General features: G+C 42.0%; 1 protein-coding gene across 1 annotated transcript; it reads right to left on the reverse strand.

Annotated features, from left to right (window-relative positions):
- Nucleotides 1–25,448, reverse strand: bmpr1ba (bone morphogenetic protein receptor, type IBa). Its single transcript, XM_053421810.1, has 11 exons — nt 25,261–25,448; nt 8,068–8,227; nt 7,423–7,522; nt 6,510–6,612; nt 5,533–5,629; nt 5,287–5,425; nt 4,166–4,358; nt 3,053–3,350; nt 2,704–2,879; nt 2,458–2,588; nt 1–2,093 (listed from the first exon to the last, which is right to left on the reverse strand). The coding sequence occupies exons 1-11, from the start codon at nt 25,364–25,366 to the stop codon at nt 1,968–1,970; spliced, it is 1,629 nt and encodes a 542-aa protein (XP_053277785.1). The 5' UTR covers nt 25,367–25,448; the 3' UTR covers nt 1–1,967.
- Between the last annotated feature and the right edge of the window lie 28 nt (nt 25,449–25,476).

Here is a 25,476-nt window from a genome sequence, read left to right on the forward strand (position 1 = left end):
GATGAGTGAAACACTTTATTGTGGGAATGTTCAACCTTTTTTAACTGAATAAAAACAGCACTTTCTCTCACAGACTACAGCAGGTACTGATTAAATAAGGCACAACACCCGAGAGGACAGAAAGGGCATTTATATCACAACAAATCGGTCACACACAATCCTCCGATGGTGACGAGCACGGCGTGGTTTCTGTCAGCGGATACCAAAAAAAGAAATTGCATCGACGTCTCAAAGGAAGTTTCCAGAGGATTTTACAAATGGACCACTGACACAAAAAATGTGTTGTTTCTTTTAAGGGACGTGCGGAATATAACAGTCTGGTAAAGTAATGAAAGGTCCAGATTTATCTCTACAGGTGGTCAATAAAGAGGCTGTGAGGTTAGTTAAACTTCCAGCTACCGATCTGCAAATACAGCTGCTTTCAGACGCACACTTTAATCCAAACATTTTCCAGACATTTTCCAGAGCGGCTTTATGTGATATCCCAAATGTCTGATATTTTGCGGACCTTTTCCTGCCAGCCCCCTGGTAAAATGTTAATTTGAATAATAGAGACACTCGCCTGAAAAACGTGAAGTGATGGATTTCTTGAATGACTCAAGTTCCATTTTACTTCCCCTGAAAACGTTTTATTTTGGTGAATCGGTTTGACATGAGCTTTAATGCACATGAACGAGGCCCTCTGGTGGTCAGGAGAATTCTGATCGTGTGATAGTTTGACGACAGCTTGGTGTTTAGTTTTTTTTGGGACCTGTCGGTTTTTCAATCAATTAACAATGACGTGTCTTTAACTGTTGACTTCTGCTCCAGGTGCCTAGAATCCACTCGGCCTGGCCAGGAGGTTGAGAATGACTGAATGATGGCGTTCCGTCATGATAAACAGATTGTGGTTACCCCTAAACTAACACAGTCACAATTCCACACATCTAAAATAGATCACTACATCATCAAGCAAGACGTGTACAGGTTTCAGATTTCCCATCCTGTAATTGTGGTGGGCGGTCAACAGGGGGCCCCGTTCTACTTCTCTGAATCACACGTGAGCATGCTGCCCTCCCTCCAGGTCTTTTTGAGGGTAAGGAAACACAGAGGCCAGCAGAGCCTCAATCCACCACTTAGTTGGACTTACACATTTTATTTATTTTTTCACATAAAGAATTTGAATTTAACATGAAAAATACACTTTTTAACAACTTTCATAGACCATCACAACTCAAAAATACAGGTACAGCTTTTCTTCAGTGTCTACAAACAGGTACCAGCGTAAACAAAACTTTTAAAGCCTCAAAATACCTTTTTTCTTATTTTTATTTTCTGTCATATTGTGTCAGTCATTTTTTTAAAAGCTGTCAATTAAAGAGTGACGAAATGTGTTTTACTCCAAATTATGAATCCAGGAGCGGGGGTGAGTGTTTTGAAAGGAGGTGTGGTGCTGCAGTGACAGGTTGCCTTCAAGTACATCCCTTCAGTTCTGTCAATCAGACCTTCATCTACAGGTAGGGTAGCTTTCACAGAAAGCAGTGATACATTATTCCACTCGCTGGTCAGTAGCCTGTTGTTTGCCTATCTCTGCAGCTACAGTGCCAAGTCACACGTTCTCTCCGAGGCCTTCAGAGCATGTGAACAGGAGCCTGTAGCAGGAGTCCTCACTAGTGGGAAAGGAGATCGCCTCGTCTCCTCTGGTGGACGGAACAGGGCCATGTGAGACCAGATTGTTTTAATAAACCTCTGTCGTCCTGTAATCTTTTTTATCTGTTTTTCTTTTTTTTTAATGGGACTTGTGTTGCAGGGTTCTGGGCATCTGGACTCAAAGGCTGTGATCCTGTGATCTCCACAGTGACCTTGTTGCTTCCTGTTCTGCCTCCGTTTCCCAGAAACAAACAAAAAAAGAAAGTTTGTGCGGCCTGTGCCAGTGTGATTGTTAGTGCCCTTTCTATGTGTGTAAACACACGCCTGGCAGCGGCGGCTCACAGCTTGATATCCTGTGACTCTGACATCTTGGCAAGTGTCTTTTTGACCCGCAGCGCTGTGAGGCGGGAGGCCGGGTTGTGGGCCCAGCTTTCTGTCATCAGCTTCCCCATCTGTCTCAAACACTGCACAGATACAGATTCATGTTACCAATGTTATTCATTCTATGAACACATTGACATATTTACCTCCGCCAAGGAACCTGTGTTTTGGTGGTTTGTTTGTTTGTTTGTTAGTCAGCAGGATTACGCAAAAACTACTGAACGGATTTCCAGAAGACTTGGTGGAGGGATGTGAAATTTATGTCATGGATCATTAATATTGTGAGATCTTGTTTTGTGATCTTCATTTTTTTTTTTTAAATCATACAAATTTAGGAGACTAATATCCATGAGTGTGTGTATTTTGGTTCAGCCTGAATGAATTGAAGGGAACTGTCGGGCCTTGGTGGAGGTATGAGCTCTAGTCAGTGATTGTAGATTATTTTACCTCATCGCTGGTCCATCGATTAGGAAAGGACGGTCGTAGTCTCTTGATGCAGACCACCTCCCTCATGTCTTCATATGAAGGGTCGGTAGGAACTGACTCATGATACGGCAACTGGTACTCCTCAAGGATCCCTACAATAAGATTTAACAATGTTTTTAAAATCCATACAGCATTCAAATCAGACAAGTATTTTTTCCGGTTTCTCTGAAAGAAGGAAAGCATAAAAAGTAAATTCCCTGCACTGACCTCCTGAGATACAACGCCGAGCGATCTCCCAGAGAATGAGCCCAAAGCTGTACATGTCGGCCATGATGTACGACTGAAAGTGACTCCTGTTCAAAGTCTCGTCCAGAACCTCTGGAGGCATGTAGCGCTTTGTGCCGACTCTGGTGTTGGGGGGGATGTCTACCTCATTGGTGTCACTGCAAAGTCACAGATGAAAGAAAACCATGTTAAATTAAAGACCAATTAACTGTGAACATCACTGAAGCCTTTGAAATAATATAAGTTTTAAATACTGAAATTCTGCACGACATTAAATCAAGAGCTTTCTGAAATCATGCGACAGAGCAGCAGACGTCCCCGAGACACTCACCTGATGAACTTGACCGCCAGTCCCAGATCAGCTATGCAGCAGGTCCCGTTTCTTTTCACCAGTATGTTCTTACTCTTCAGATCCCTGTGAGCGATGGCGGGTTTTCCCTTGGTGCCGAAGATCTCCGTGTGGAGGTGACACAGTCCCGACACAGACGAGTAGGCCAGCCGCAGCATGGCTTTGTTGTCGAGGGTGGTGGATTTGAGGTAGTCGTACAAAGAGCCGTTTTCGTGGTAGTCTGTGATCAGGTAGAGCTGGGTCCAGGAGCCGGTGCCTTTAATGTCTGCAGCTATAAAACCTGTGAATGGGGGGGGGGTAGAGAGGGGAAAAGGAATTTTATCAGGTAAAGGAGTCTTCATGCCCTATGAGCTAAACTGTCGTAACTTTGTTTTCGCGTCAAAAAATTATTTTAATTATAGAGCTGAACATTTTGTCATGTAAAGCACTCGTGTTATCAATGGGATGGGAAAGTTTGAAATAGTTCACTTGTGCAAACTACAAGACCAAACCTAAAATTTGATATTTAGTGCAAAAATGTAATATATAAAAAAAGTTAAAGACATATTTTTCGCTTGTGTGCATTCAACAAACAGTGCTCTGCAATTGAGACTAATGCTTATGAGACATAAAATCAGTGAATAGGTAATTTAATAAAATTCAAAAAAATATATATTATGAAAAAAAATTAAGAATAAGTTAAATCATCAATTAAATTATTATTAAAATGTAAAGTTTTATTTGTATAGTAGCGTTGATACAATAAAAGCAGCTCAAATCTATTTTTCAGTGTAATCTTTTTAGGAAGCCAAAGCATCAACTCATAATGGATATGAATACATTTACAACACAACAGCATTATGCACAGCAGCATCTAGTCTGTCTTTCTAGTTTACTTGCAGATGATCTTTGGCCCACTACGTGATTATTATGCATCTTGTGGCGTTTAATTACTCAGGTGTCGGTTCAGTTTGTTGATGTGCACCATTTAATTTGCCGTGGTACATAAATTAGGATTGTTAGTGAGTTATTTTTTTATTATTATGATGACAAAGAGTATTGTCGTATAATTAAACCAGATGGTGGTGGCTGAAGTGAAAATGAAGAGAGCCGTACCCAGTATGTTCTCATGTCTCATTAAGACGGTCTGGTAGATTTCAGTCTCTCTGAACCAACTGGCCTCTTCGGTGGTGAAGAAGACTTTGACCGCCACCTTCTCTCCCCTCCACCGGCCCATCCACACCTCTCCATACCTCCCCTTGCCGATCTGCTTCACCATCTGGATCTGCTTGGCTATTGTTCTCTGGACCTGAGGAGGACGAAAAAGATGGGATCACATTAGGGTGAATTTTATTTTGTGCACTCATATGTTGTACATGTGCAATAAAATAAATAGTACCCGTAAAAATATTTTGAAAATATTTAAAATCATTTTGTAGCTGTACAAAGAATTTGTACAAAAAGGTTTTGTAGATACCTGTGAAAAAGTTTTGTGACAGCACAAATATTATGTACGAGTGTTAATAAAGTTTGTAGCAATATAAATATTGTGTACATAAAAAGTGAAGGAATATGTGTAGAAAAATTGTTATTTTACTGTAGAAATATTTTGTACGTGTACTTCAAATGTGTGCATATTTGAATATTTTCAACAGTGACGTTTCGGAAAGTGAAAACTCAAATTCCCTGAAGTTACAAGCTTATAACACAAACACATATCTGACCCTTTCTTTGCTCTTCAGCTGACTAGCCAATCAGCACATTACCCATTTAAATCAGAAGTCAAACTGTCCAATTAGAAGACCCCCTGGAACCCTGGACTCTCCAGATGTCTGCTAACTGCTGACCTAGCCACGCAAAACCAGAGCAGCTGCTGATCCTGTCCAGCTTTGGTTTAGTGGGATATCACAGCATCATTATATTCTAAAGTATTGCTGTAATTTTTTTATTTCATAACCACTACCTCCTCATGTTGTAAAATGAAAATCCCTGAGGTATGGTTTTAAATGGATACAGGAGCTGGCCAGCAAAACCAGAAATTTGTATTTTGATTCATTCTTGGCAAAGTAGCTTTTACTAATAGTTCTCTTACTTGTAAGAATAACATTCAAAGTGCTCATCTCAGCACATGTGATACAACCTAACCAGTAGCGATACCATGATGTGTGTTTATATTGTGTATCCGTGGAGCATCTACTGGATTGAACAGGTGCTCAGCTGCAATGCGGGTATCTCACCAACAGAGGGAGGCCTGAGCCCGAGCCAGAGCTCTGAGACTGCTCTATCAGGTCCTTCAGAGACTCTCCGGGGGGGATGTAGGTCTCATCCTGCTCCAGGCCGATGCTGTAGCGAGGACGAGACTCCTGCCGCTTATACCTGCAAAACAGCATCATTCAGAACACCTTCGTATAAAAGCATTAACTGTGTGTTACAGTGTGTAATAGAAACAACTGCTGTAAACTCTGTTAAATAGAAGTAATTACCTGAAGTAGCAGAAGACAATAATGACGCCCAGTATGATGCTGCAAACAGTGACTGAGATCAACAAGGCCATGTGGTGGATCTTTCCATCGACATAGACTGGAGAGGGGGAGAAAGGGAGGGGGAGAAAGAGAGGGGAAAGAGAGGGGTGAGAAAAAATACACATGGAACAGAGGAGACGAAATGCTGCTTTTCCAGACAACCACTATAATGTGATAAATGTGCAGCAACTGGACATTTTCAAGAGAAATGCATGGGATCGGTTTCTGCTCAGAAAACTTGAGCTGAAAAATTTATTTAAAGTAAAAAAATTACAATACAAATCAGAACCTACAACATCCCTGGCAGTGAGGTCATGGAGAGAAATCATATAGAGAAATCAGTCATCCTCACAAGTCACTTGAAGAAGCTGCGTACAGTAAATCAAGTACAAATCATATTTCACTCATCAATTTTTCATTTTCCTTCGGCACACTCTCTTCTCCCTCAAGGCCCCAGTCGACGGTGAGAAGAAGCCCACAGCCTAGTCGATGAATTCTCTTCCTGATCCCCCATGATAGGGTTTCAGATTGATGACTCTGCCCTCAGTGCCTGCTGGGGCTTGTGACTTCACTGGGAATCTAATCTTACTATCTCTCAAATACACACAAAAAAAAACTTGCGCACATGGAGTATAGTGTTGTGCCCAGCGGAGCGCTCAGTATTCTCTCGACACCCAGAAGCCTCGGCGAAGCAGGACAGTTTGACAGTAACTCCCTGTCTCCTCCACGTCAGAGGTCTTTGACTCTGACATTGTCACCATATCGCCACATCTGAATCCCGTGTGCCGTAACACCATCGGTCACAGTGCTTGGCCCCTGTCTATATCGCTGTCACCGCACGCTGTCACTGTCACCTGGCAGCTAGAGGACAGGCGGCTCTTTACAACCCGCTCTAGAGTTTCATTGGGTGTCGAAGGGATGAGAGTAGATAAACTTACGCGGTGGCTTGAGCGGTGGCAGAGTAGGATGCAGGTTCCTGTTGCAGTAATCTTGGTCCGTGCAGCACTCCAGCGATCTCCTCTGACGCAGGTTCCATGTGTCCTGCAAGACAGACGAGTTATGTTCATTAATGGCTAAAAGGGTTATTGATCAGTTGATTGACAAGTGATTAAATATTCAACTGCCAAAACATTAGATGATTGCACGTCATAATATTGGAAAACATTCAGATTTATGATAAATCACTGAAGGTCTAACTTACTTTTAAACAATGTTTTGTATAATCTTAAGACTAACAAATATGAATTAGAAAAAAAATTAAGAATGAGTTAAATCAAATATTAAATTATTATTTATTTAAAAAAATTACAATAATTCTAAAAACAATAGAAAAGTATTATTTGAATAGCACCTTTCATACAATAAATGCAACTCAAAGTGCTTTACATACAATATCAATAAACTAAAAACGTTAAATGTTAAAATGTAAGAAAAATGAGGAACACATGTTAAAATGACATCAAAAAGAATGAAGGAAATAAAGTTGTATTAAAACAAATGCATAAAAACTTAAAAGAAAGAAAATGATAAATCATATCAGAGCAGGCAATTGCGAGATCTGGTTACAGGCTGAAGCAAAGAGAAATGTTACAGTAATCTGTTTGGCTTGAAGTCAAAGCATGAATCAGCTTCTCTGCATCTGTCTGATTTAGAAATGGCCGAACCTTCGCTATGTTTCTAAAGTGGACAAATGAGGTTTTGTTCACCTTGTTAATGGCCTTGAATCTCCTCCACTTGTCACCTCGGATTTAATCTAGTTGTCATCTAAATTAAGGAATTATTTTTAGCAAATGTCTGAGATAGAAGATACAAAGGAAAACAGGTTGTAAAACACGTCATCACCAAACTTACCCGACACTGAAACTCGGACCCGACGAGCCCCAGGCAGCCTGCAGTCTGGACCGGCACCCCTCCCTCCTCCTCCACCATGGTGAAACAGTAGCCATCGGTCCTGGAAAACAAGGTTCAGCTACAGTAAGAACTGCTGCTTATATCATCAACTGTCTGTGGATGCATTAACCAAACAGGCATCTACTGAATGGCTGTAATACTGTGAGACTGTGAGTGAGTGTGTTGTAGAAAATGACGATGCATGGATGGATTTAGATTAGACTTGGGAATACTACTTAGATACTAGCATATCTCCAGATGAGGCAATGTTGCAATACCAGCAACAATATAATCAAACTTTTTAAAACAATCATTTGAGATATTGCTTCATCCTCTAAGACACTATAAAGCTTGTACATGGTAATAATGTTATAACGAGTAGCCATGTATTCACTTTTGCAACTGATAAGATTAGAGACATGATCTACAGCTCATTTAGAGCAACGAATCCTTCATCAATCATGTGGTATGAATAACATCTTGATGACGCCGTAATAAAATGGCTTTAATTCAATATAAAAACGTTTGCATGATTGGAATATGTACAGCATGCCTGCAGGAAATGCTTTAAATCTGTATGTGCCTGACTCCCTCGGCTCTCCCTACCTGCACGTGTTGTTGGTGGAGTCTTCTGGGCAGTGGTGGTAGCAGTGACACCACAGCAGTGGGGGGGACAGAGCAGGCGCTGTGCTGCCACTCAGGTCCTTCCCTCTCTCCAGCCCCTCCCTACCGGAGTCTCTTAGCAGCATACCGTCCAATATGTTGCCTGCAAAGCACAAAGGAGGAGAAAACAGGGGGAATTTAGCTGGAGGATCTCATGTGCCAACATTGCTTTCATCAAAGAACTGAGGATATCTGGAAGGGATTGCAGTAACACAGTGAGGTGGAGGTGTTTCATTAGATTTGAAGCTCAAACTAAAAGTTTGATTGAGAAAGGAGATACTGTAAACCATCGGGGGGTTGGGGGGGGGGAGACATGTTCTAACACACTGAGCTTGTTCAAGCAGATATTTCAAGTTTGGTTGATTGATCGACTTTACTTGATACCAATATATCCACCACACCCTTTGCTGTTAGTCTATCGATACACTGACCCCACTCTGTGGACTCTCCACTGTCACACAGCACACATGAGCAAACTTCAGTTGCTCTTACATGTGAGCCAGTGTATTTTTTGTGTTCTGTCCGATGTTTGTGAGATTTTCTCCGCCTAGGACTTGATGTTTTCGTTCGGCTAACGAAAAAATAGGATCACACAAAAACTACAGGAAGAATTACTGTGAACCTGGTGGAAGGATTGCGATAATCTGCGTTTCCAACATTTGCCTTGATTTCTCAGAACAATTTGTGGATCCTGATGAAGATAACCAGGAATGTTTAGGAAGCTGATATTAATGGGTTGGTGAAATCTGATCCAAATAAAAATCTGTATCCAGTGAGTTTAACTGTTGGGCCTTGACAAAGATATGCTCTCCACCGAGTGCCCTTCTAGTTGAGGTTGTGATGCAACGTGATAGTTGTCAATCTCTTGTGTTCTTTGGCAGTTGAATTATCACGGATCAATGCTGTAATTCTGCCGCAGCTTCTGCTGTTCGTAGTTTGCTCCGTGAGCCCAGACTCCATCAGCATGCACCTGTAGGTCTGCGAGTTCCCCTGGGGCAGAAGTTTAATATCTCTACTTCCCAGTCTCTGCTGCTCCAGCGTATGCTCGCAGGGTGTGACGAGGTTAGAGCCAAGATGGCAAATATCTAACTCCATATTACCATCATAAATCCATCCCACATGAGCTGGCTGACTGAGCAGAAACATAATCTAACTTACTGCAGTGAAACGGACATCGGCTCCATTGAATAATAATAAAAACGTGTATAAAACTAAATAAATATAAAAGTCACAGGGAAAACTGGAGACAAATATGAAACATATAGACAGAAAAAAGAAACTCCGCTCCAACACCTGATACGGTGAAATGAATTCCCTCACAGCAGATGTTTTTTCTACGCTCACAACCGATACAGCTCCCCAGAACTAGAACGGAGCTGTTGTACTCCCCTGTTATCCTATTTCAAAAGGGCACCTGTTTGTCACTTGAGGGAGAGAAAAAAGAAGGCTCACGGAAGTAGCTTTTCTTCATGGCTTTTAAGATTTTCATTCATTCCAGCGTGATCATTGAGACCAGATGCTCAACAGCTGCGAGCGGCGATCTTCCAAAGCAAGCACGAGTCCTTCCTCTCTGGAAAAAAAACAAACTACTAGCAGATACAGAATCTGTTCTCCGACTCCTCTTTCAACATCTCGCTCTCCAGCTCAGTGGATGCCTCTCACAAAGACTGGAAATCAATAAACACAACAGGCAGTGTGTGCAAGGGCGCGCTGACAATGTATGAAACAATCATACACTTTAGATTCTCTCTGCAAACGTCAACTGTCCTCACAGTGAAAGTTATGTACGAAGCCTAATCGATTGATATAAACTCCTTAGGAAATGAAAGCATGATAAGTGCATCTGGTTTTAATTTGAGTCTGAAACTGTTCATCTTGAGCTACTAACTCTTTTATAGAATACATTTCGCTCAATCTTAGAAATGGACGTGTGTTGCTTGGTCCAAATGTGTAAACTTCCAACTACTGTCCTTGTCTCATGCATTTACTTTAAGGCTACCTAATGGGGTAATAGAAGTGGAATAACCCTTTAGTGCAGCAAGAGACAGAGGCGTTTCTGCATTTAGTCTTCTTTAAAAATGTGTGAAGCATGAAATCCAAAGCGTGTGAGATGTCATCATTGCTGATCCTGGATTATGACCTTAACAAGATGTGTTCAGCCACACATGTATGCTAGTCATATCCTTATAATGACTAATGGAACCCAGCATTTGTCTGGAAATACTTGAGTTTCAGCTTCAACTTTGGATGAATCATTGTCTAAGGAGTTGACTACAATTGTTTAATAAAAAATACTGCACTACTGTTCATCCATGGTCAAAATCTATAATTCTTAATTTTGGAAAATTGTAATAAATATTTAAATCAATCATTACCATCTATTTTTCAATGTACTCTAAGCATTTTGCGAAATGCATTGCACTTACCGACTGTTTCATCACACATGCCATAGGTTTGAGTGTAAACAAGCAGCAGGACTCAATGAGTCTGTAACACGTAAACAGGAATATAAATGGAATATTTTATTGGCAACATAGAACATAAACACCATAATCATGTCAGAATAAGGCCAACAGTCAGATCACTGTTGTCCATGTAAACAGAGACAGTTTTATTATCTGTATTTTGTTGTGTAGATTATTTTGTTTTGGAACATCACATAAGCCTCGTTTGAATGGCATCACAAGTGGGCTGTTGTTTAAGAATGGCAGGAGGTGTTTCGTCTTCAAACGTGTTCAACAATAAAAAGTCTTTCTTTAAGATTATTGACTCCAGCATGAATGAAAACTTAGAAGTTCTAAGGGAACAGTGAGACTCTGGTAACACACTCAATAAGAAGTAAGGAAGACTAAAGTACAGGATCCGCTTAGAACACCACACTGGAAGAGATGGAAACTTGGAAATGTGCTGTGTATTTTCAGGGTGGTTATGCTGCTGTCAGTCAAACGTAAGATAATGGGTGGTATCTTCTCTTTCATCTGAGCTCAGCTGTCTTTCACAAAACATCAAAGCACTTCCTCTGGGGAAGAACGCTTAACGCTCACAAATGCACACACACACACACACACACACACACACACACACACACACACACACACACACACACACACACACACACACACACACACACACACACACACACACACACACACACACACACACACACACACACACACACACACACACACACACACACACACACACACGTGCATTTCTACACACAAGCCAGTAACGTGCACACATGTGGTTTAACCCCCCCCTCTCTCTGTATATTTCTCTGTCACTAATCATTCCTGTGCTTTGTTGTCAGTGTTGAACTCGTGTTTCATGACATTCAGGAAACAAAAAGTTGCCAAAAGCTCAAAGAAAGAAAAGGTAAAACTAACGCTGAGACTCAAATGCTGAAGCTTTCCAATTAAATTCTGATCCAAAGCTTTGACGTTCTCCTTTGTGTTAATAGCAGCAAATGCTGTCGAATAGATGACGTGGTCCATCTTATTTATCTCATTCATGATGAGCCTGGATTTGCAGGGTCAATTAAAAAGAACTCTGATGGGAGTTAACATTGGTTTTCTAGCACAAAGCTCGTCAGTGTGAGACAAAAGTGTCATTATGTTTTCCTTTCCTCATAGTTAGAGTAGTTCCCCATCGTCAAAACAAAAACATTTACAAGATAGGTGCATAGATTTCATAATATACAGTTACATAAGCTATTCTAGTTACTTTCCATCGAGCGTTTCCCTTTCTAAATGTGTCTCTGCACCGAGATGTGTTGACAAAGCTGCGAGAGGAGGACGGAGGGGTTTAAAGGGGTCACATTAACAACTGACCGATTTGAGAGAAAGGGAGCGAGGAAGAGTAGGAGGGGGAGAAGAACAGGGGATTAACAAATGAGAAGTGACAGAGCTGCGGGGAACTGGTGGGCAGTTTAGCAGCGCACAGAGGGGACGGGGCAGAGACCAGTGGCCTTTTCCACCCTCACTCTCCACCCCTCCCTCCCTCCATCCCTCTCCCTCACTTTGTTTCACTCGTTTCCTTCCTCTTTCTTCTCCATTCTATCTCTTTACTGTGCCCCTCTCTGCCCTTATCCTACATAGAACCCTCACAACAATGCAAAGAGCATAGCCTTTTCTTCCGCTATTCAAACACTACATTTGTTTCCTCTCTTTCCTCTCTTTCTTTCTCACGACCTCCCAATCTTTTCTTCGCCCCACCCGTTTTTCCCCTTCTCAGCTTCCACTCCCCTCGGCCTGCCCTCCCGACACGAGTGCAGAGGGCTGTCATGTGAGGTGCTGCTGTTCTGTTGACAAAACACAAAGCTTTTCACATCCGTCCTACACCTGGGATCCCTGCCTACTGCTGTGTGTGAGTGTGTTAGAGAGCTAGAGTAGGAAACAGGGAGAACACCATCAACTTGTGGAGACTGTTAAATTAATTGATGGTTGGTAAATGTGTGTGTGTGCGTGTGTGTGTGTGTGTGTGTGTGTGTGTGTGTGTGTGTGTGTGTGTGTGTGTGTGTGTGTGTGTGTGTGTGTATAAAATATGTATTATAGAATTATGTGAATCTGTGTTTTTGGTGTAAATATGTGGATGTGTAGCAGTAGCTCTACAATTCCATTAATCTGCCTATTTCCAGTATATTTAAATACTATGCTATAAAATTAACATTAATCATATGACCCTATTTTTCTGAAACTTGATTTATAATCAAAGAAGCTGCATCATTCAAACACAGTGAGACTTATCTTCTCCTCACTCAATCTCTCTCTCTCTCTCTTTCCTGTGGCCTATATCTCAGTCTCATAATCATGATCCAGCATCACAATTCTTTATCTTAATGGCTTTCTTCTGTTTTTGTTTGACTACTAAAATACTTTGGATACAGAGACTGTTGATTTTTAGACAACTTGAAATTTAGAAGATAAAACTACATACATTCTTACTGTTGAAAAAAATGTAGCCTATACCTTGTCATAAACAGTTTCTTAAAGACACAAAAACAACAGGATGGACTGCCTCAAAACTTGGTGGAAGGAATTTATTTTGGCTGCAGATCCGGATCACGAATCTAACATCATTCAATTTTATAAATTTCAGTCATAATAAATACAAAATATTCCAAAGGTGTGATTTATAAGAAGATGTTGCTCCTGAGGTCTGGCTGGTGTAAGGGAGGCACACGTAAACAAAAAACTGCACTGACCAATAGGGCTGCAGCTCAAACCTAAAGTCCACTAACATCAAAACAAGCTTCAAGGACGATTTGTTCCCGACTTCCCCGGCTCTCCATAGACACTATAATTGTTTCAAGCTCTTTCCCTAAAATGACCTTTCAGACACCAGCCTGAGCTTTCAGGTCTCCCCTATAGGCTTTTTCAGACTTGATGGCAGGATATAGGGGCCACTGTCAACACGCAATTAACAACCGCGGCCTCACTCAACCCCCCCACCCCAAAAAAAATCGAAGGCCTCTTTTCAACAGATGCAGCTTTGTACAAACTGAACGTTGAAAAAGAAGAAAGAGAACGACCGATATGCAGGTAGTCCGAGGGGAGAGCAGTGAGGCAGAGCGATGTCCTGCGTGAGATAGAAAGATGAGGAGGGGACACTGAGAGGAAGATGGACCGACAGAGGGCAACAGCAAGAGAGCGAAGATGTTCATTAATTATCCCGGCCATGTCAAACAAGGCCTACCAGAAAAGCCCTTTCACCGAGCCCATGTAAACACCGCCCGCCTCCCCTTTCCACTTAAGACGCACTCATTTGACAGCGCCGCTCCCCCTCCTTCCCCCCCGTCTCCCCCGTCTCCCCTCTAAGTAGTTGTTCATCTTCCTGGTGTTTGACAGTGCTGTCTGTACAACCAAAGAAACATGAAAGGTGAATGGTTTCTTTTTTTCTTTCTCCCGCTCCCTCCGTCTCCGTCTCTTTCTCTCTCTCTGCATCTCTTAAGTTTGTGGCTCTCTCGCTCGCTCGCTCCACTTCTACGTACTTTCGGTGCCTGGTCTTATCTCCGTGTTCTTCTTCCTGTCACTGCTGAGAAGAGCCGAACCATCCCACATGTGCAGGAATGTCTTAATGAACCCCCGTATGGGATCTGGAGGCTGGATGCTGGGAAGCAAAGGCTGCCCCTCTTTGGCTAAACTTCTGTCACTGTGACAATAATCACTCCCTTGCCGTTTGCCTTATCTTAAAAGTTTCTTCAAAGTATTTATCAACTATTTTAAAGAATAGAAAACTTTATTCTACTACATTATTATTGTGGTACTAATATTTGAGGATCAGACACTTTCCCTTACACTTTGAATCAAAGTTGGATGAAGCGGTTCTACTTATTGACACTGGGATCCGAGAAAAAAAATGGTTCTCTCTCAGTCTCCAGCTCATAAACACACACTCTTATGGTTCAAGTTGTATACATTGGCGAAGTCGAGGGCAGGAAGAGGTCATGCCCAATTACTCCTTTTGCTCGTCAAAGGGAACCTCACTCTGCTGTTTTCCTCCATCCATTTTAACACCGCAAAGTTTCCTTCTTCTTCATTGAGGCACTCTCATAAGGCAACATGTATAATAAAATACATTTTAATTTTAGAACTCAATTATCTCTGTCCACACGAGTGTGTGCGTGTCGGAAAAGCAGCTGGTTGCGTACTTACAGCAAATACTACGGACGAGAAAAAAAAGGTGGAGCTGCTGTTGTGTTTGTACGATTTGCCTTCACAGTTGGTATTCGAGTCATGACTGATCACAAACACTTAGGAAGGAAATGTGATCTCTGTTTACCAGATCAATATTTCATAAAGGAACAAGTAGGTATATGTATATGCTTCAAGTGAGCGTAGAGTGTAGCGGGGGGGGGGGGGGTGAATGGAGCAACTTCCAACTGAATTCAAATCAATCAATCAAAAGTCCTGTGAGAAACTAAATGGTGCCATAGCTATCCAACAAACTACAACCAGGATTGAGACCGACCTGCAACTAGCCAATCACAGAACAAGGAAGTGATGTCATGTGGCTCTAATGAGGTTCTCTTCAGCAAAAAGAATCACAATAACTAGTGAGAATGTTGATGAGTGAAGCTTTGGAGCTGCATTCAGCGTTTTCTATCCTCCAACACAACAGCATCATCAACAGCTCGTCAAACATTCCTCCATTATGTCACACTGATGAATGATGCAGTAATGAGCCAGTGCCACTCTCTGGTTATACAGCTGTCATCTGCCAGCTGTATGCTGCGACCTGTGTGTGTGTGTGTGTGTGTGTGTGTGTGTGTGTGTGTGTGTGTGTGTGTGTGTGTTTGTGTGTGTCCGTTCATGGGGGTGAGTGAAGGCCCTCACTGTTCCCTTCGGAATACAAGGAAATGATGAAATGGTCCTTGAAGGAGGTGTGAGATAGCAAGGCAAAGAAAAGGGAGAAAGGACACCAGCTGGTCTCTTCATCAAAAGCTCCTTTGCTCTTTCTCACAGCCATCTGTGTCACAAAACATCAACACATCAATTCACACACACACACCAGGCATCCCACTGCATCACTGGGCTGTGCACTGTCGGTAATTCCGATGCTACTGGTTTAAATTTGGCTCGTGAACTTTGTTCTGACTATCACATTAAGCTGATTTATCTCAATGGTAGAAATGAGAGCCACAGATGCCAGGCGTTGGGCAAAGTAAGGCTTATAGCTCACCTGGTAGAGCTGCCTCCCCATCGAGGCTATTCTTCACCTGTAGTGGCACAGGTTCGATTCTGACCCGCCCTGTGCTACATGTGTTCCCCCCTTCACAACTTGCTCACTGTCCTCCCCCCCAAAAAGGCCCAAAAACACATTTAGAAGGGCTGCATGTTTTGTTAGTCCCTTTGCTGCATGTCTTTCTCTTTTATAATCTGCTCTACAATAAAGGCCATAGTGCCAAAAAACGTTATGGAACCTTTTAGCTATATCATCTATCTAATAAACACTTAAAAACATTTGGACACTAGAAATCCAAATGTATCATTGAGAATATCTAACTGGATAAAACTATCTGATTCAAATGTCATGCATGTTAAGAAGATGAAGAACCTTCTCCTTCATCTCTTCTCAAATAGCTGCTCTGGAAGACAAATGAAGCAACTAAAGAAGCATCTTCTACAAATCCCTTAAAGCAGCTGCTCTTTTCTTCCATCAGACAAATGTGTATATCACAAAGGAATGCTGGACCATGTGCACAAGCACACAGAGCCACACCGCATGAGCAGCGCCGGGACCAATATCAATGTGTCAGTGTCGTCTTCAACAAACACCCTATACTGCAACAGAACATGCTCAGATACAGGGCCAACACACAGACACAAACCTTTACAAAAAGAGTCAATAATAAGTATGAGAATTAGTCAATACATATACAATCAGTAGATGACAAGAAGGAAAGTGTGTCTCAGAAACCGGTTGGTTTTATAGGCAGCATTTTTGTTGGCCCAGTCAACAAGACAGATGTGTAGCAGATTTTAATAAGCAGTTTTTTTGGATTTCTTTCTCCTCGCCTCTCTGGGTTCATTAAATTTGATTGGCTATGGCACAAACATAATCCAATACTCTCCAATATCTACAAGCTAACACATGCACCATCGGCGACTGTGGCAATTACTGGTATCAAAGATGGATTGATGAACTTTTACCAATCATTTCCAACCGTTTCTTGGAGTCAGTCATCCACCGTCAGAGCGCTCGTCTAAACAATCTCTACCTAACCACAAATCAGACGATAAATCCACAGCCTTCGACATGTGGCTTTGAATGCAAACTGGCAAAGATGATGCCTTGTGTCTTTTGAATATATTAATGATTTCCTTGTATTGTAAATTGAACGTCTCACAAACAAATCAATAATAAATTAACAAGTACTCCGTTCGTCACCTGATGCATATGTATTACCAACCCGGCACTCTCATTTGAAAAGCCAAAGATGACTTGTGTACATTCATAATAATACAACAAAAGTCAGTTTTATCACAGATTACACATAACGTAGAGTAATTGGCAGCGTTGGGATACAATATACACACAACCATACAATCCATTCAAAGTTGGCAGCTATTTATACCGTATTGGATAAGCTATTCCCTCATCATCATGTGATTCATTGTTCCATCATGGTGGTGGTATGCAAAATTCATTCCTTTAAACTGATAAACAATAGACACGCAGTTCACAGTTGGCCATGGAAAATATAGCAACTCAAGTTGAGACGTCCTCACGTGGAGCGACTCGAAGCACAGACGTTCACAAGCTAAAGGAGAATCACAGCATAGCGGAGACACTTTGCATTTTTGGGAGATGTAATCCTCTGCTGCCGGAGCCAGGGGGAGTGAAGTCTAGTCCCATGATGACATGTTGGTGTGTCTGTGTATACGTTTGTCATGTACAATGTGTCAGAGTGAGACATGAACCACTAGAATCAATGTTTCAGTTCCATATCTGTCAAGACTTATATAATATAAACAGTGAAGACTTGTCTGGAATTTAATTAAAGGTATTAGGTGAGTTGACAAGATCAACATATGAATGTTTGGGTTATGGCCCAAGAAGTTCTTGTTTGAGGTCCCAGTCACCCTGTCCTTAGACTAACAAATCTAAAAAGTCCAAGTGCTCAGGAAGAAGAACAGGTGATGTACTAACCAGATGGTCGGTGGTTTGATCCCCAGCACCTCGGAATCCTTCTGCATTCCGAGGTGTCCTTGGGTAAGATACTGACAAGTGGGCCGACAGAGCGCGTGTGACAAAAAAAAGGTGCAGCGTATCATATCACTGTATGAATGTGTGCGTGTGGATGTGGCTTCTACTATTAAACACTTTTAATGGTCCATATATAAATTTCCTTTCATTTATACAAGTGGATGTTTGAGTGAGATGTAATGATTTTCCCATGTGGCATTCTTGAGCGGGATGTTCATACAGACATGTATATGGACAGATGGATGCCTGGAAGTGTGGTGACAGTGACCTTGACCTTGACCTTTGATCAAAATCTAATCTAACCAGGCGTCCCTGAGATAACGTGTTCAAGCCGAAGAAAAGAATACCTCAAGCTACGACACGTCACCAACGTGGAGAAATAAAAAACACACAAAGACCGGAGAGATAAGTGAGAGTAAAACAACTTGGAGACACCATCATATTACAAAGCAGCTGTGAGATTGTATGTGCAGTGTCTATTCAGTGAGTTTGTAAAAGTTAGAAACAAGTAGGGATCTGTTCAAGACAAACCAGTTCCTTTTTTACTCTTCTAAGTCTGTGCCATTTCTCACATTTTCGTGAGTGGTACAATCTAAAAACAACATCATATCAAATACACTTGGGTTTTTCTCGGGCTGAGAAATGTCCCCACTTAAAACACCCGTTTCCTGCGTGATTTCCTTAAATAAATACTTCAAGTGACACAATTCTTAATACACTGTAAACCACAGACCTAAAGAACAAGCACAGTTCACAGAAGGGAGATGAGAAAAACTGGAACTGAAGAGGATGTTTATGTCATCTTGACCAAAAGTTACAAATCTCAATATAGCTCCTGTCCCCGAGTCCAAAATAACTACATTTAGAAGCTGAGTTTGGAATTTCCCCCCAAAACAAATAAATTAAAACCAATAAAGTTTGGGCAACACATAGCTGGATTACAGTGAATGTCCCCGATGATACAGATACCAGTTTGTTCTAACTGCTGGTTCACAGAAACCCAGGTCAAGCTGTTTCCAGTGTAAATCACAGGCTGATAAGAAGCAGGACGACATATTGAAAGTGTAACAACTTGTTTGCTGCATTAACCTTGGTAGATTATAATGCAAGTGTTTCTGTTTTTGTTTCCAGATTGAAACCATCAATAAAACACAACGCCTCCTTTAAGACGAGTAAAGTCCGTTAAACCAAATAACAGGTTGAGCTGCCTTTGATTATCTTCTAGATTTCCAATGACCTGAGGACTTTGAAGGACATTTTAGCCTGCCACCATTTCCATTCATCTCCAATAGTGAATAAAGGTATTCAACATGGATACTGTGGTCTAACTTTTGGAAAAACACCCAACAATAAGGAGTGTGTATTAAGATACCAGAAACTATGATTTCTCTTTCAGGACACATTGAAATATCCGAGAGGGGCAATCAGAACAGTCTTTGTCAGCTAAGGACCCCCCCCCCCACCCCGCCAAAAACACACACACACACACACACACACACACACACATGGTCACGCAGAACTAAGAGCCACTGACAACGACTGCTTGGTCAAAATGATAAATGAACAAAATCTGAATTTGAGACATCTGACAAACAGGCGAATCTGCTTGAGTGTAGGTGAGTGCCTCGCTGTGTATCCGTGGGAGTGGAGATTGTTGCTGTGTGTGCGTGTGTAGTTTGTGTGTGTGTGTTTTGTGTCGAGGGAGGGTTGATGGTGTTAACATTACAGCTGCCATGTGTTTATTTCCCAGAGTTCTGGTCTGTGGCGTCTCAGTCATCTCCCCCGGCTTAAACACTCACTTTCCATCCATTTACAGTCTGTATGTGTGTCCGTGTGTGTACAGTACTGTGTGAACGCATGTATGCTGCGAGGATATTAATGTATCTGAGCGTGTGTGTGTTTACAGTTGAATGCGTCCCACTGTCTCCGCTGTGTGATTAGCTTCCCATTAACTAAGTCACATATCACCCATCACTTGCTCCAGGCCTCCTTTATACTATCTCTCTGGACAAACACGCTGTCAGTTAGAACCTCTCTCTCTCATACGCACACACAAACACACACACACACACACACACACACACACACACAACAATCTGGACGCCCATTAGGCACCTATCATAGCGTACGATGATCGTCTCTATTGAGAAGCCATTTGGTTAAAAGTGGACATCCTGACAGCCACAAATTACCTTAAATTACAGCCTGTGAATTTAATCACTTTTCACTGCCACGTTTAAAGTGGATGATGATGATACAATTTTTCCTAGGTTTACACACTAAAGCTAAAAGTTATGAAGGTGAGTGAGTGTGTGTGTGTGTGTGTGTGTGTGTGTGTGTGTGTGTGTGTGCGTGTGTGCATGTAGAGGGGGGGCAGGGGGTGCATGGAAAACCCTAAGCTCTCCTAGTCCCAGAGCACTGTGCCTTGGACCAGCCAGCTTTGGACTGCTCTGTTCTGCCTCACCTGTTATCTGTCCATCACTGCATTGTGTTGTACAGTGTTACTTGCCGGAGCTCTCGGGGCACCAGACGCACACACACGCACACACACACACACACACACACACACACACACACAGAGACACAGACACACAAGGAGTGTCAGTACTTTGCTTCACAACAACTTCTTCTGTTTAAGATCAAGTTTTATGTGCAACGATAAAACTAATGACAATAAAGCAGTGTGGCTGCGGGATAAGTGAACGTGTCTTCGGCTCATTAATGTTAACTGAACAGTGTTGCATTTCTGTTCAGGTAAATCATTCAGGTAAAATGTTTTGCTGAGACTCAGGCTTTCCTGACGCACCGTGTGAAACGCTGATCAATACACCCAAAAATGTGTAGTTCCTGTTGTAATGTTTTAGTTCAAGCACGCCATAAAATACATGGATTAAAAATGGCTGCAAAAGGGCACAAAAATTCACATACACAATCACACGCACACACAAGTTCCCCCCCCGCTCCAGCTGTGTCTTAAGAAGTCAGAGCCAAACCGGTAATCTGACTGGGATAGAAGTTACTGGATCTGTATCCATTACAGGATGTAATACCCCTCAGTCCCAAACTCTCCTCACTTCCCTTGACCTTCCACCTTTCAAAGGTCATTTTATGATTTTGTTTTTTCTGTGTTTTTCAACAATAAGAGCCAAGTCGAGCTTGGCATATCAGCGACTCCTATATATGTCAGTAAACCCCTATATCCACCACATTAGCCTCTCTGGTCTCCCTGGACTTGTTAACCTTCACCTGTTTACACACACTCACATATAAGATATGTTCTGTGGCCGGGACAAAAGGTGTAACACAGCACATACAAAAGAAGTCCAAGTCTAAAGGTGCGAGTTTACTTCAGGACAGCAGCGATTTGTTTTTCATCTACCGGCAGCAGCATCTTACCGCTCTGGTTCGTCTTTACAGGCAGAAGATCCGTGTAGTTCTAATGAGGTGTCAGTTTCCAGAAAGGGAACTCAACACATCCTGTCAGGAAGCTAAGAGACTGACGAGCAGAAGGCACGACGAGCCGTTTGGTGGAGTGAGCGAGCGAGCATGCTTTCGGCTTTTCTTTACGCTAAAGTGTTTTTTATTCAGAAATGTCTCCACCAGCTCTTCAGGAGGATGAGAGTTTATTCATCGACTTCCTGAGAGAAAAGTTCCCCGATGAACCCTCGCGGTTTGAGTCTAAATGGATTAATGTGAATATGTCTGAGGTGATGCGTCCATGTCACAGTGGGTGATGTGAAATGCAAATGACAGATCATGCAGCCTGACTTGTCTACATTCAGTCTTCCCTTTTGCACTGTGGGTAGAGTTTTAAGGAATATTGTCCTTAAAACATAAATGCACTGAAACCTGAAATCCCGCAGCAGGTGTTCGGTGACACACACACACACACACACACACACACACACAAGGATACAGCTCGTATTTTGCCAACAACTACAACTTCTGTGTGAAAAACAAAAACAGATCAAATTAAAAAGCAAATGGTGCGGCTAATTCCCGGTACTTTTAGAGCCCACTGTCAAACAACGGCTGTGCAAGGGGATTAATTTGGGCTAAACAACGTGTAGGTGTTTTATTGTTAAAACAAAATCCTACAGGGAGCAACAGAGTCTCATTAGCAGCCAGTGACAAAAGCAAAGCAACTGGTGGAGCTTTGACTGTGAAAACCGATACAGCCGTGCTTATTTCCACCAAGGACAATGAAATGTAAGCTATCACGCTCACTCCTCACTTCCCAGAACTCACTGTGAAGGCTGCAGCCTGGCGTAGGTGGAAGGTCAGAGACGATCCGTGCATGCGTGTTTGTGTGTGTGCATGTTTGTGTGATTTAAACAGCGTGCAGAAGTGTGTGCATTCCCTACGCTCTCGTTTCACCTTGAAAAATAATGAACGCATAGTCCTTCACTCTTTTGCTGCGGAGACAATGGCCAAGACGTGCCGCAGGGCAAACTATGAGCATCATGCAGACACAACACTGTAGCCGTCAACAGCTTAAATCAATACGTCTAGTTCGCCTGTGGCTATAGGACCAGAATACACTAACACCAGCTCCAGACTTTCATTCAATACATCAAGCAACCACGTGTTGTTAAGGATATTTAGAGTGTGTGACAATAAGTAAAATGCAGATAAAGCAAAGTGAGATACAGATCTTCCAATAAATGAATACATCTCAAATCTCTGTCTCTACCTGCACCATCTTTTTTTTTTTCAGAAAACAAATATTTGCCTGTTGAGTCACCGTTGAATCTGATGCCAGGACAATCAATCATCCGCGTGTCAGCCAATGAATGAGGCTGTTGCTGGTCCAATCAATCATCTATGTGTCAACCAATGAATGAGGATGTTTCTAACAGGCCTTGGGGGGATTTCAATTTGAATACAGTTTTAACAGTTTGGAACTGCTCCCTTTGAACACAACTCATTTGACTAGATTGAGGATTTAAAAAAATGTAAATGTTTTTTTTTCAAATGTTTAAACTATTTTGCTCATCCCAGGTTTGTTAATATGGAGACTGGGAATGTTGTGGATGTACATTTATCCAGTGAAGTAAAAAGTAAAGCATTCAAACTTTATCAAGCATTTTTCTTTTTTAACCCATAAAGATTTGGTAATAAAAGTTAAAGTCCGGCTGGCAGGAATTTATTAGGGTGAAGCCTAAGAAATTTGTCCTCATATGTTTCAGTGGGATTCATCCCAGATCTGGCATATGTAACCTACAGCTGCGGCATCAATACTATACTGGTATTAGTATTTTTTGTAATCGGATTGAAAGATTACATCCCATCACCTCATCACAAATATGTAATATAGATTTGATCTATGTCCCAAAAGCACCGGTTGGTTAATGCAGCAATGTAAAGCATAAAGGGAAGTTGAAACAATAATTAACTTTCATTACTATATCAACTTGATATTAAGCGAATGAACGTGAGAACAGCTTACTGGGAAAATACCACAAACAAGAAAATATGTTGGTAAAGATCCAACTTTATGTCCGATTTTACAAACGTCTTCTTCAGTGGCAGCTGTTCTGCAGCTTCTCGGACAGAGCACTCACTGTTTCCATGAATTTGAAACATTCGGGCAATTCTCATGTTTGCGTCCATGTGTACACATGTGTGCGATGCAAATGATCCAATGTTCATGGTTTTCAGAATGACGGATAGTCCTTTCAAAGTGTGGCTTCAATGATATAACTCTGTTAGCAAAGAAAGTGAGGCTACATCCAAATTAATGTGTTTTGATTTTAAAACAATGGAGAAAAGTCTGTCTTTGTTTTAACCAAGACGAGTTGGAACAATTACTAAATACAGTTCTAGAACACTGGTGATAGGTTATTTAACCACTGGTGGATGAGGCTTATGCCATTTGGTTCTCTTCAGGAAAATGTCGATAATAGTCCGGTGAATAGGAGAAGGACACGTCATGACCCAATCAAGAAGCAAAAATAACTGTTGGTACCAAAAGTCCCAATTTCTTCCTCTGTCCAGATCTAAACACAACCCCACAATTTAAACTAAAACACAGCCATCGTATTTACAAAATAATTAGACTGCAGTAATCTGGACACCATGTGAATAAATAGCATGTGTGAAGCATCATAAAACTAAAAAGGCTATACACTTTTTAGTTTGTGAATGCAGCCTGAGGCAAAAGGAGGGGGAAGCCCAGCATGGATTCCATAGGAAAGCCAACTCGACTGGTGACAATGACAGGAAAGATGGACGAGAAAGTGGGGGTGACAGGCCGCCAGAGGTCACAGCACGACCGGCCACATAACACACTGAGTATGAGGTATGAGACATTGCTGGCTTAACTTCAGGGAGCCCAGCTGAAACAATCTCCAATGACTTTAAATAGACCAACAATAAAGAGACTGTGGAGAAATATGTGTAAACACCTTCACCCAGAGGAACAACTTCAAAATACAACTTCACAGCCTACGCAATATTGACTTTTTTGAACCATTAGCTTTGATTATAATCTACCTTACCACGGTTAAGCGTATATGCAGGAGAAACATCAGAACAGAAGCTGGGTGGAACCTTAATGACACACCTCACGACACCAAACATAACAGAGCAATAAACCGGACACGTTCTCTCTCTTAACACCTCGCCAATCACACTCCAAACATGGTCACAGAGAAAAGAGGCTGATGCTGCTAACGGTCACAGTGTCGCTCCACCACGATATACGTCTGTTTGAGGGCGAGTGCACCGTGACTGAAGATATGCAGCCGTGTGTCACAGCAACCACGGCCCTTCAAAATGAGCGTGGATGTAAAAAAAACAGGGTCACATAAGCACTGAAATACTGATTTATCAGACAAATATTCTTCAGATACCTTCTGTAGGAAAGCTTGTGATAGTTTGTTGGCAACTCAACTAATCAATATAAAAAGGAAAAACACAATATACAGTAAATAGATAATATTCTAATAATCAATTCCACAGCTGCACCCACTAAATGTCTATAAATTGTCAATTGTAAAACAGTAATGAATAGAAATAAATATGCAAAATTGAATGCATATCACTGCAGGCATGCAACAGAAAACATGTGTGATTCCCTGATGTAAAACAGCCACATGCATGTTTATGTTTGGGACCATGTTCACATCAGTTGCTGCGTTTCGGAGCCGATTCCTAAACCTGACCGTCATCACGAGTTGCAAACTACAGACGCCGCACAGCAGGGCACACTTCAACCTCAACCTTAAACTGTACGAGTAAGACTAGAGAGAATAAAACCCCAGCGCCACTTGTAGGAAGGAGACAGAAGAAGAAAACCCCGGGGATATGACGTTCTAAAGAAATGAAAACATTAGAGCAACTTCACAGCACAGCAACATGAAAAGAAAACAGCATCATGGTGGAGGGCAGCAGCGGCAGAGGGGAGAAAAGTTTGCAGGGACTCACCGTGTGCATGTGCGTGAAGAGAGAACAGTCCCAGCAGCAGCAGAGGACTCCGGCTCCAGAGACAGAGAGAGAGACAGCGCTCCAGCCTTTCTCCCTGCACTGGCATGGTAGAGACTGCCGCTCCGCTCCTCTCTTCTCCTCTCTTCAGTGCACTCCACACCACAGGATCCGCCACTCACACACTGCCTCTCCCCCCTGAGAGTGTGTGTGTGTGTG

The sequence above is a fragment of the Pleuronectes platessa genome, chromosome 4 (assembly GCF_947347685.1).
Source record: "Pleuronectes platessa chromosome 4, fPlePla1.1, whole genome shotgun sequence".
NCBI classification, from domain to species: Eukaryota; Metazoa; Chordata; class Actinopteri; order Pleuronectiformes; family Pleuronectidae; genus Pleuronectes; species Pleuronectes platessa.

What these genes read in the sequence shown, in the direction of transcription:
- bmpr1ba (XM_053421810.1), bottom strand. Translation starts at nt 25,366, where the DNA reads ATGCCAGTGCAGGGAGAAAGGCTGGAGCGCTGTCTCTCTCTCTGTCTC. An exon ending in TCGGCGTTGTATCTCAGGAG is followed by an intron (nt 2,589 to 2,703) that starts GTCAGTGCAGGG and finishes ATCTTATTGTAG; the next exon opens with GGATCCTTGAGGAGTACCAG. An exon ending in ATCGATGGACCAGCGATGAG is followed by an intron (nt 2,094 to 2,457) that starts GTAAAATAATCT and finishes GTATCTGTGCAG; the next exon opens with TGTTTGAGACAGATGGGGAA.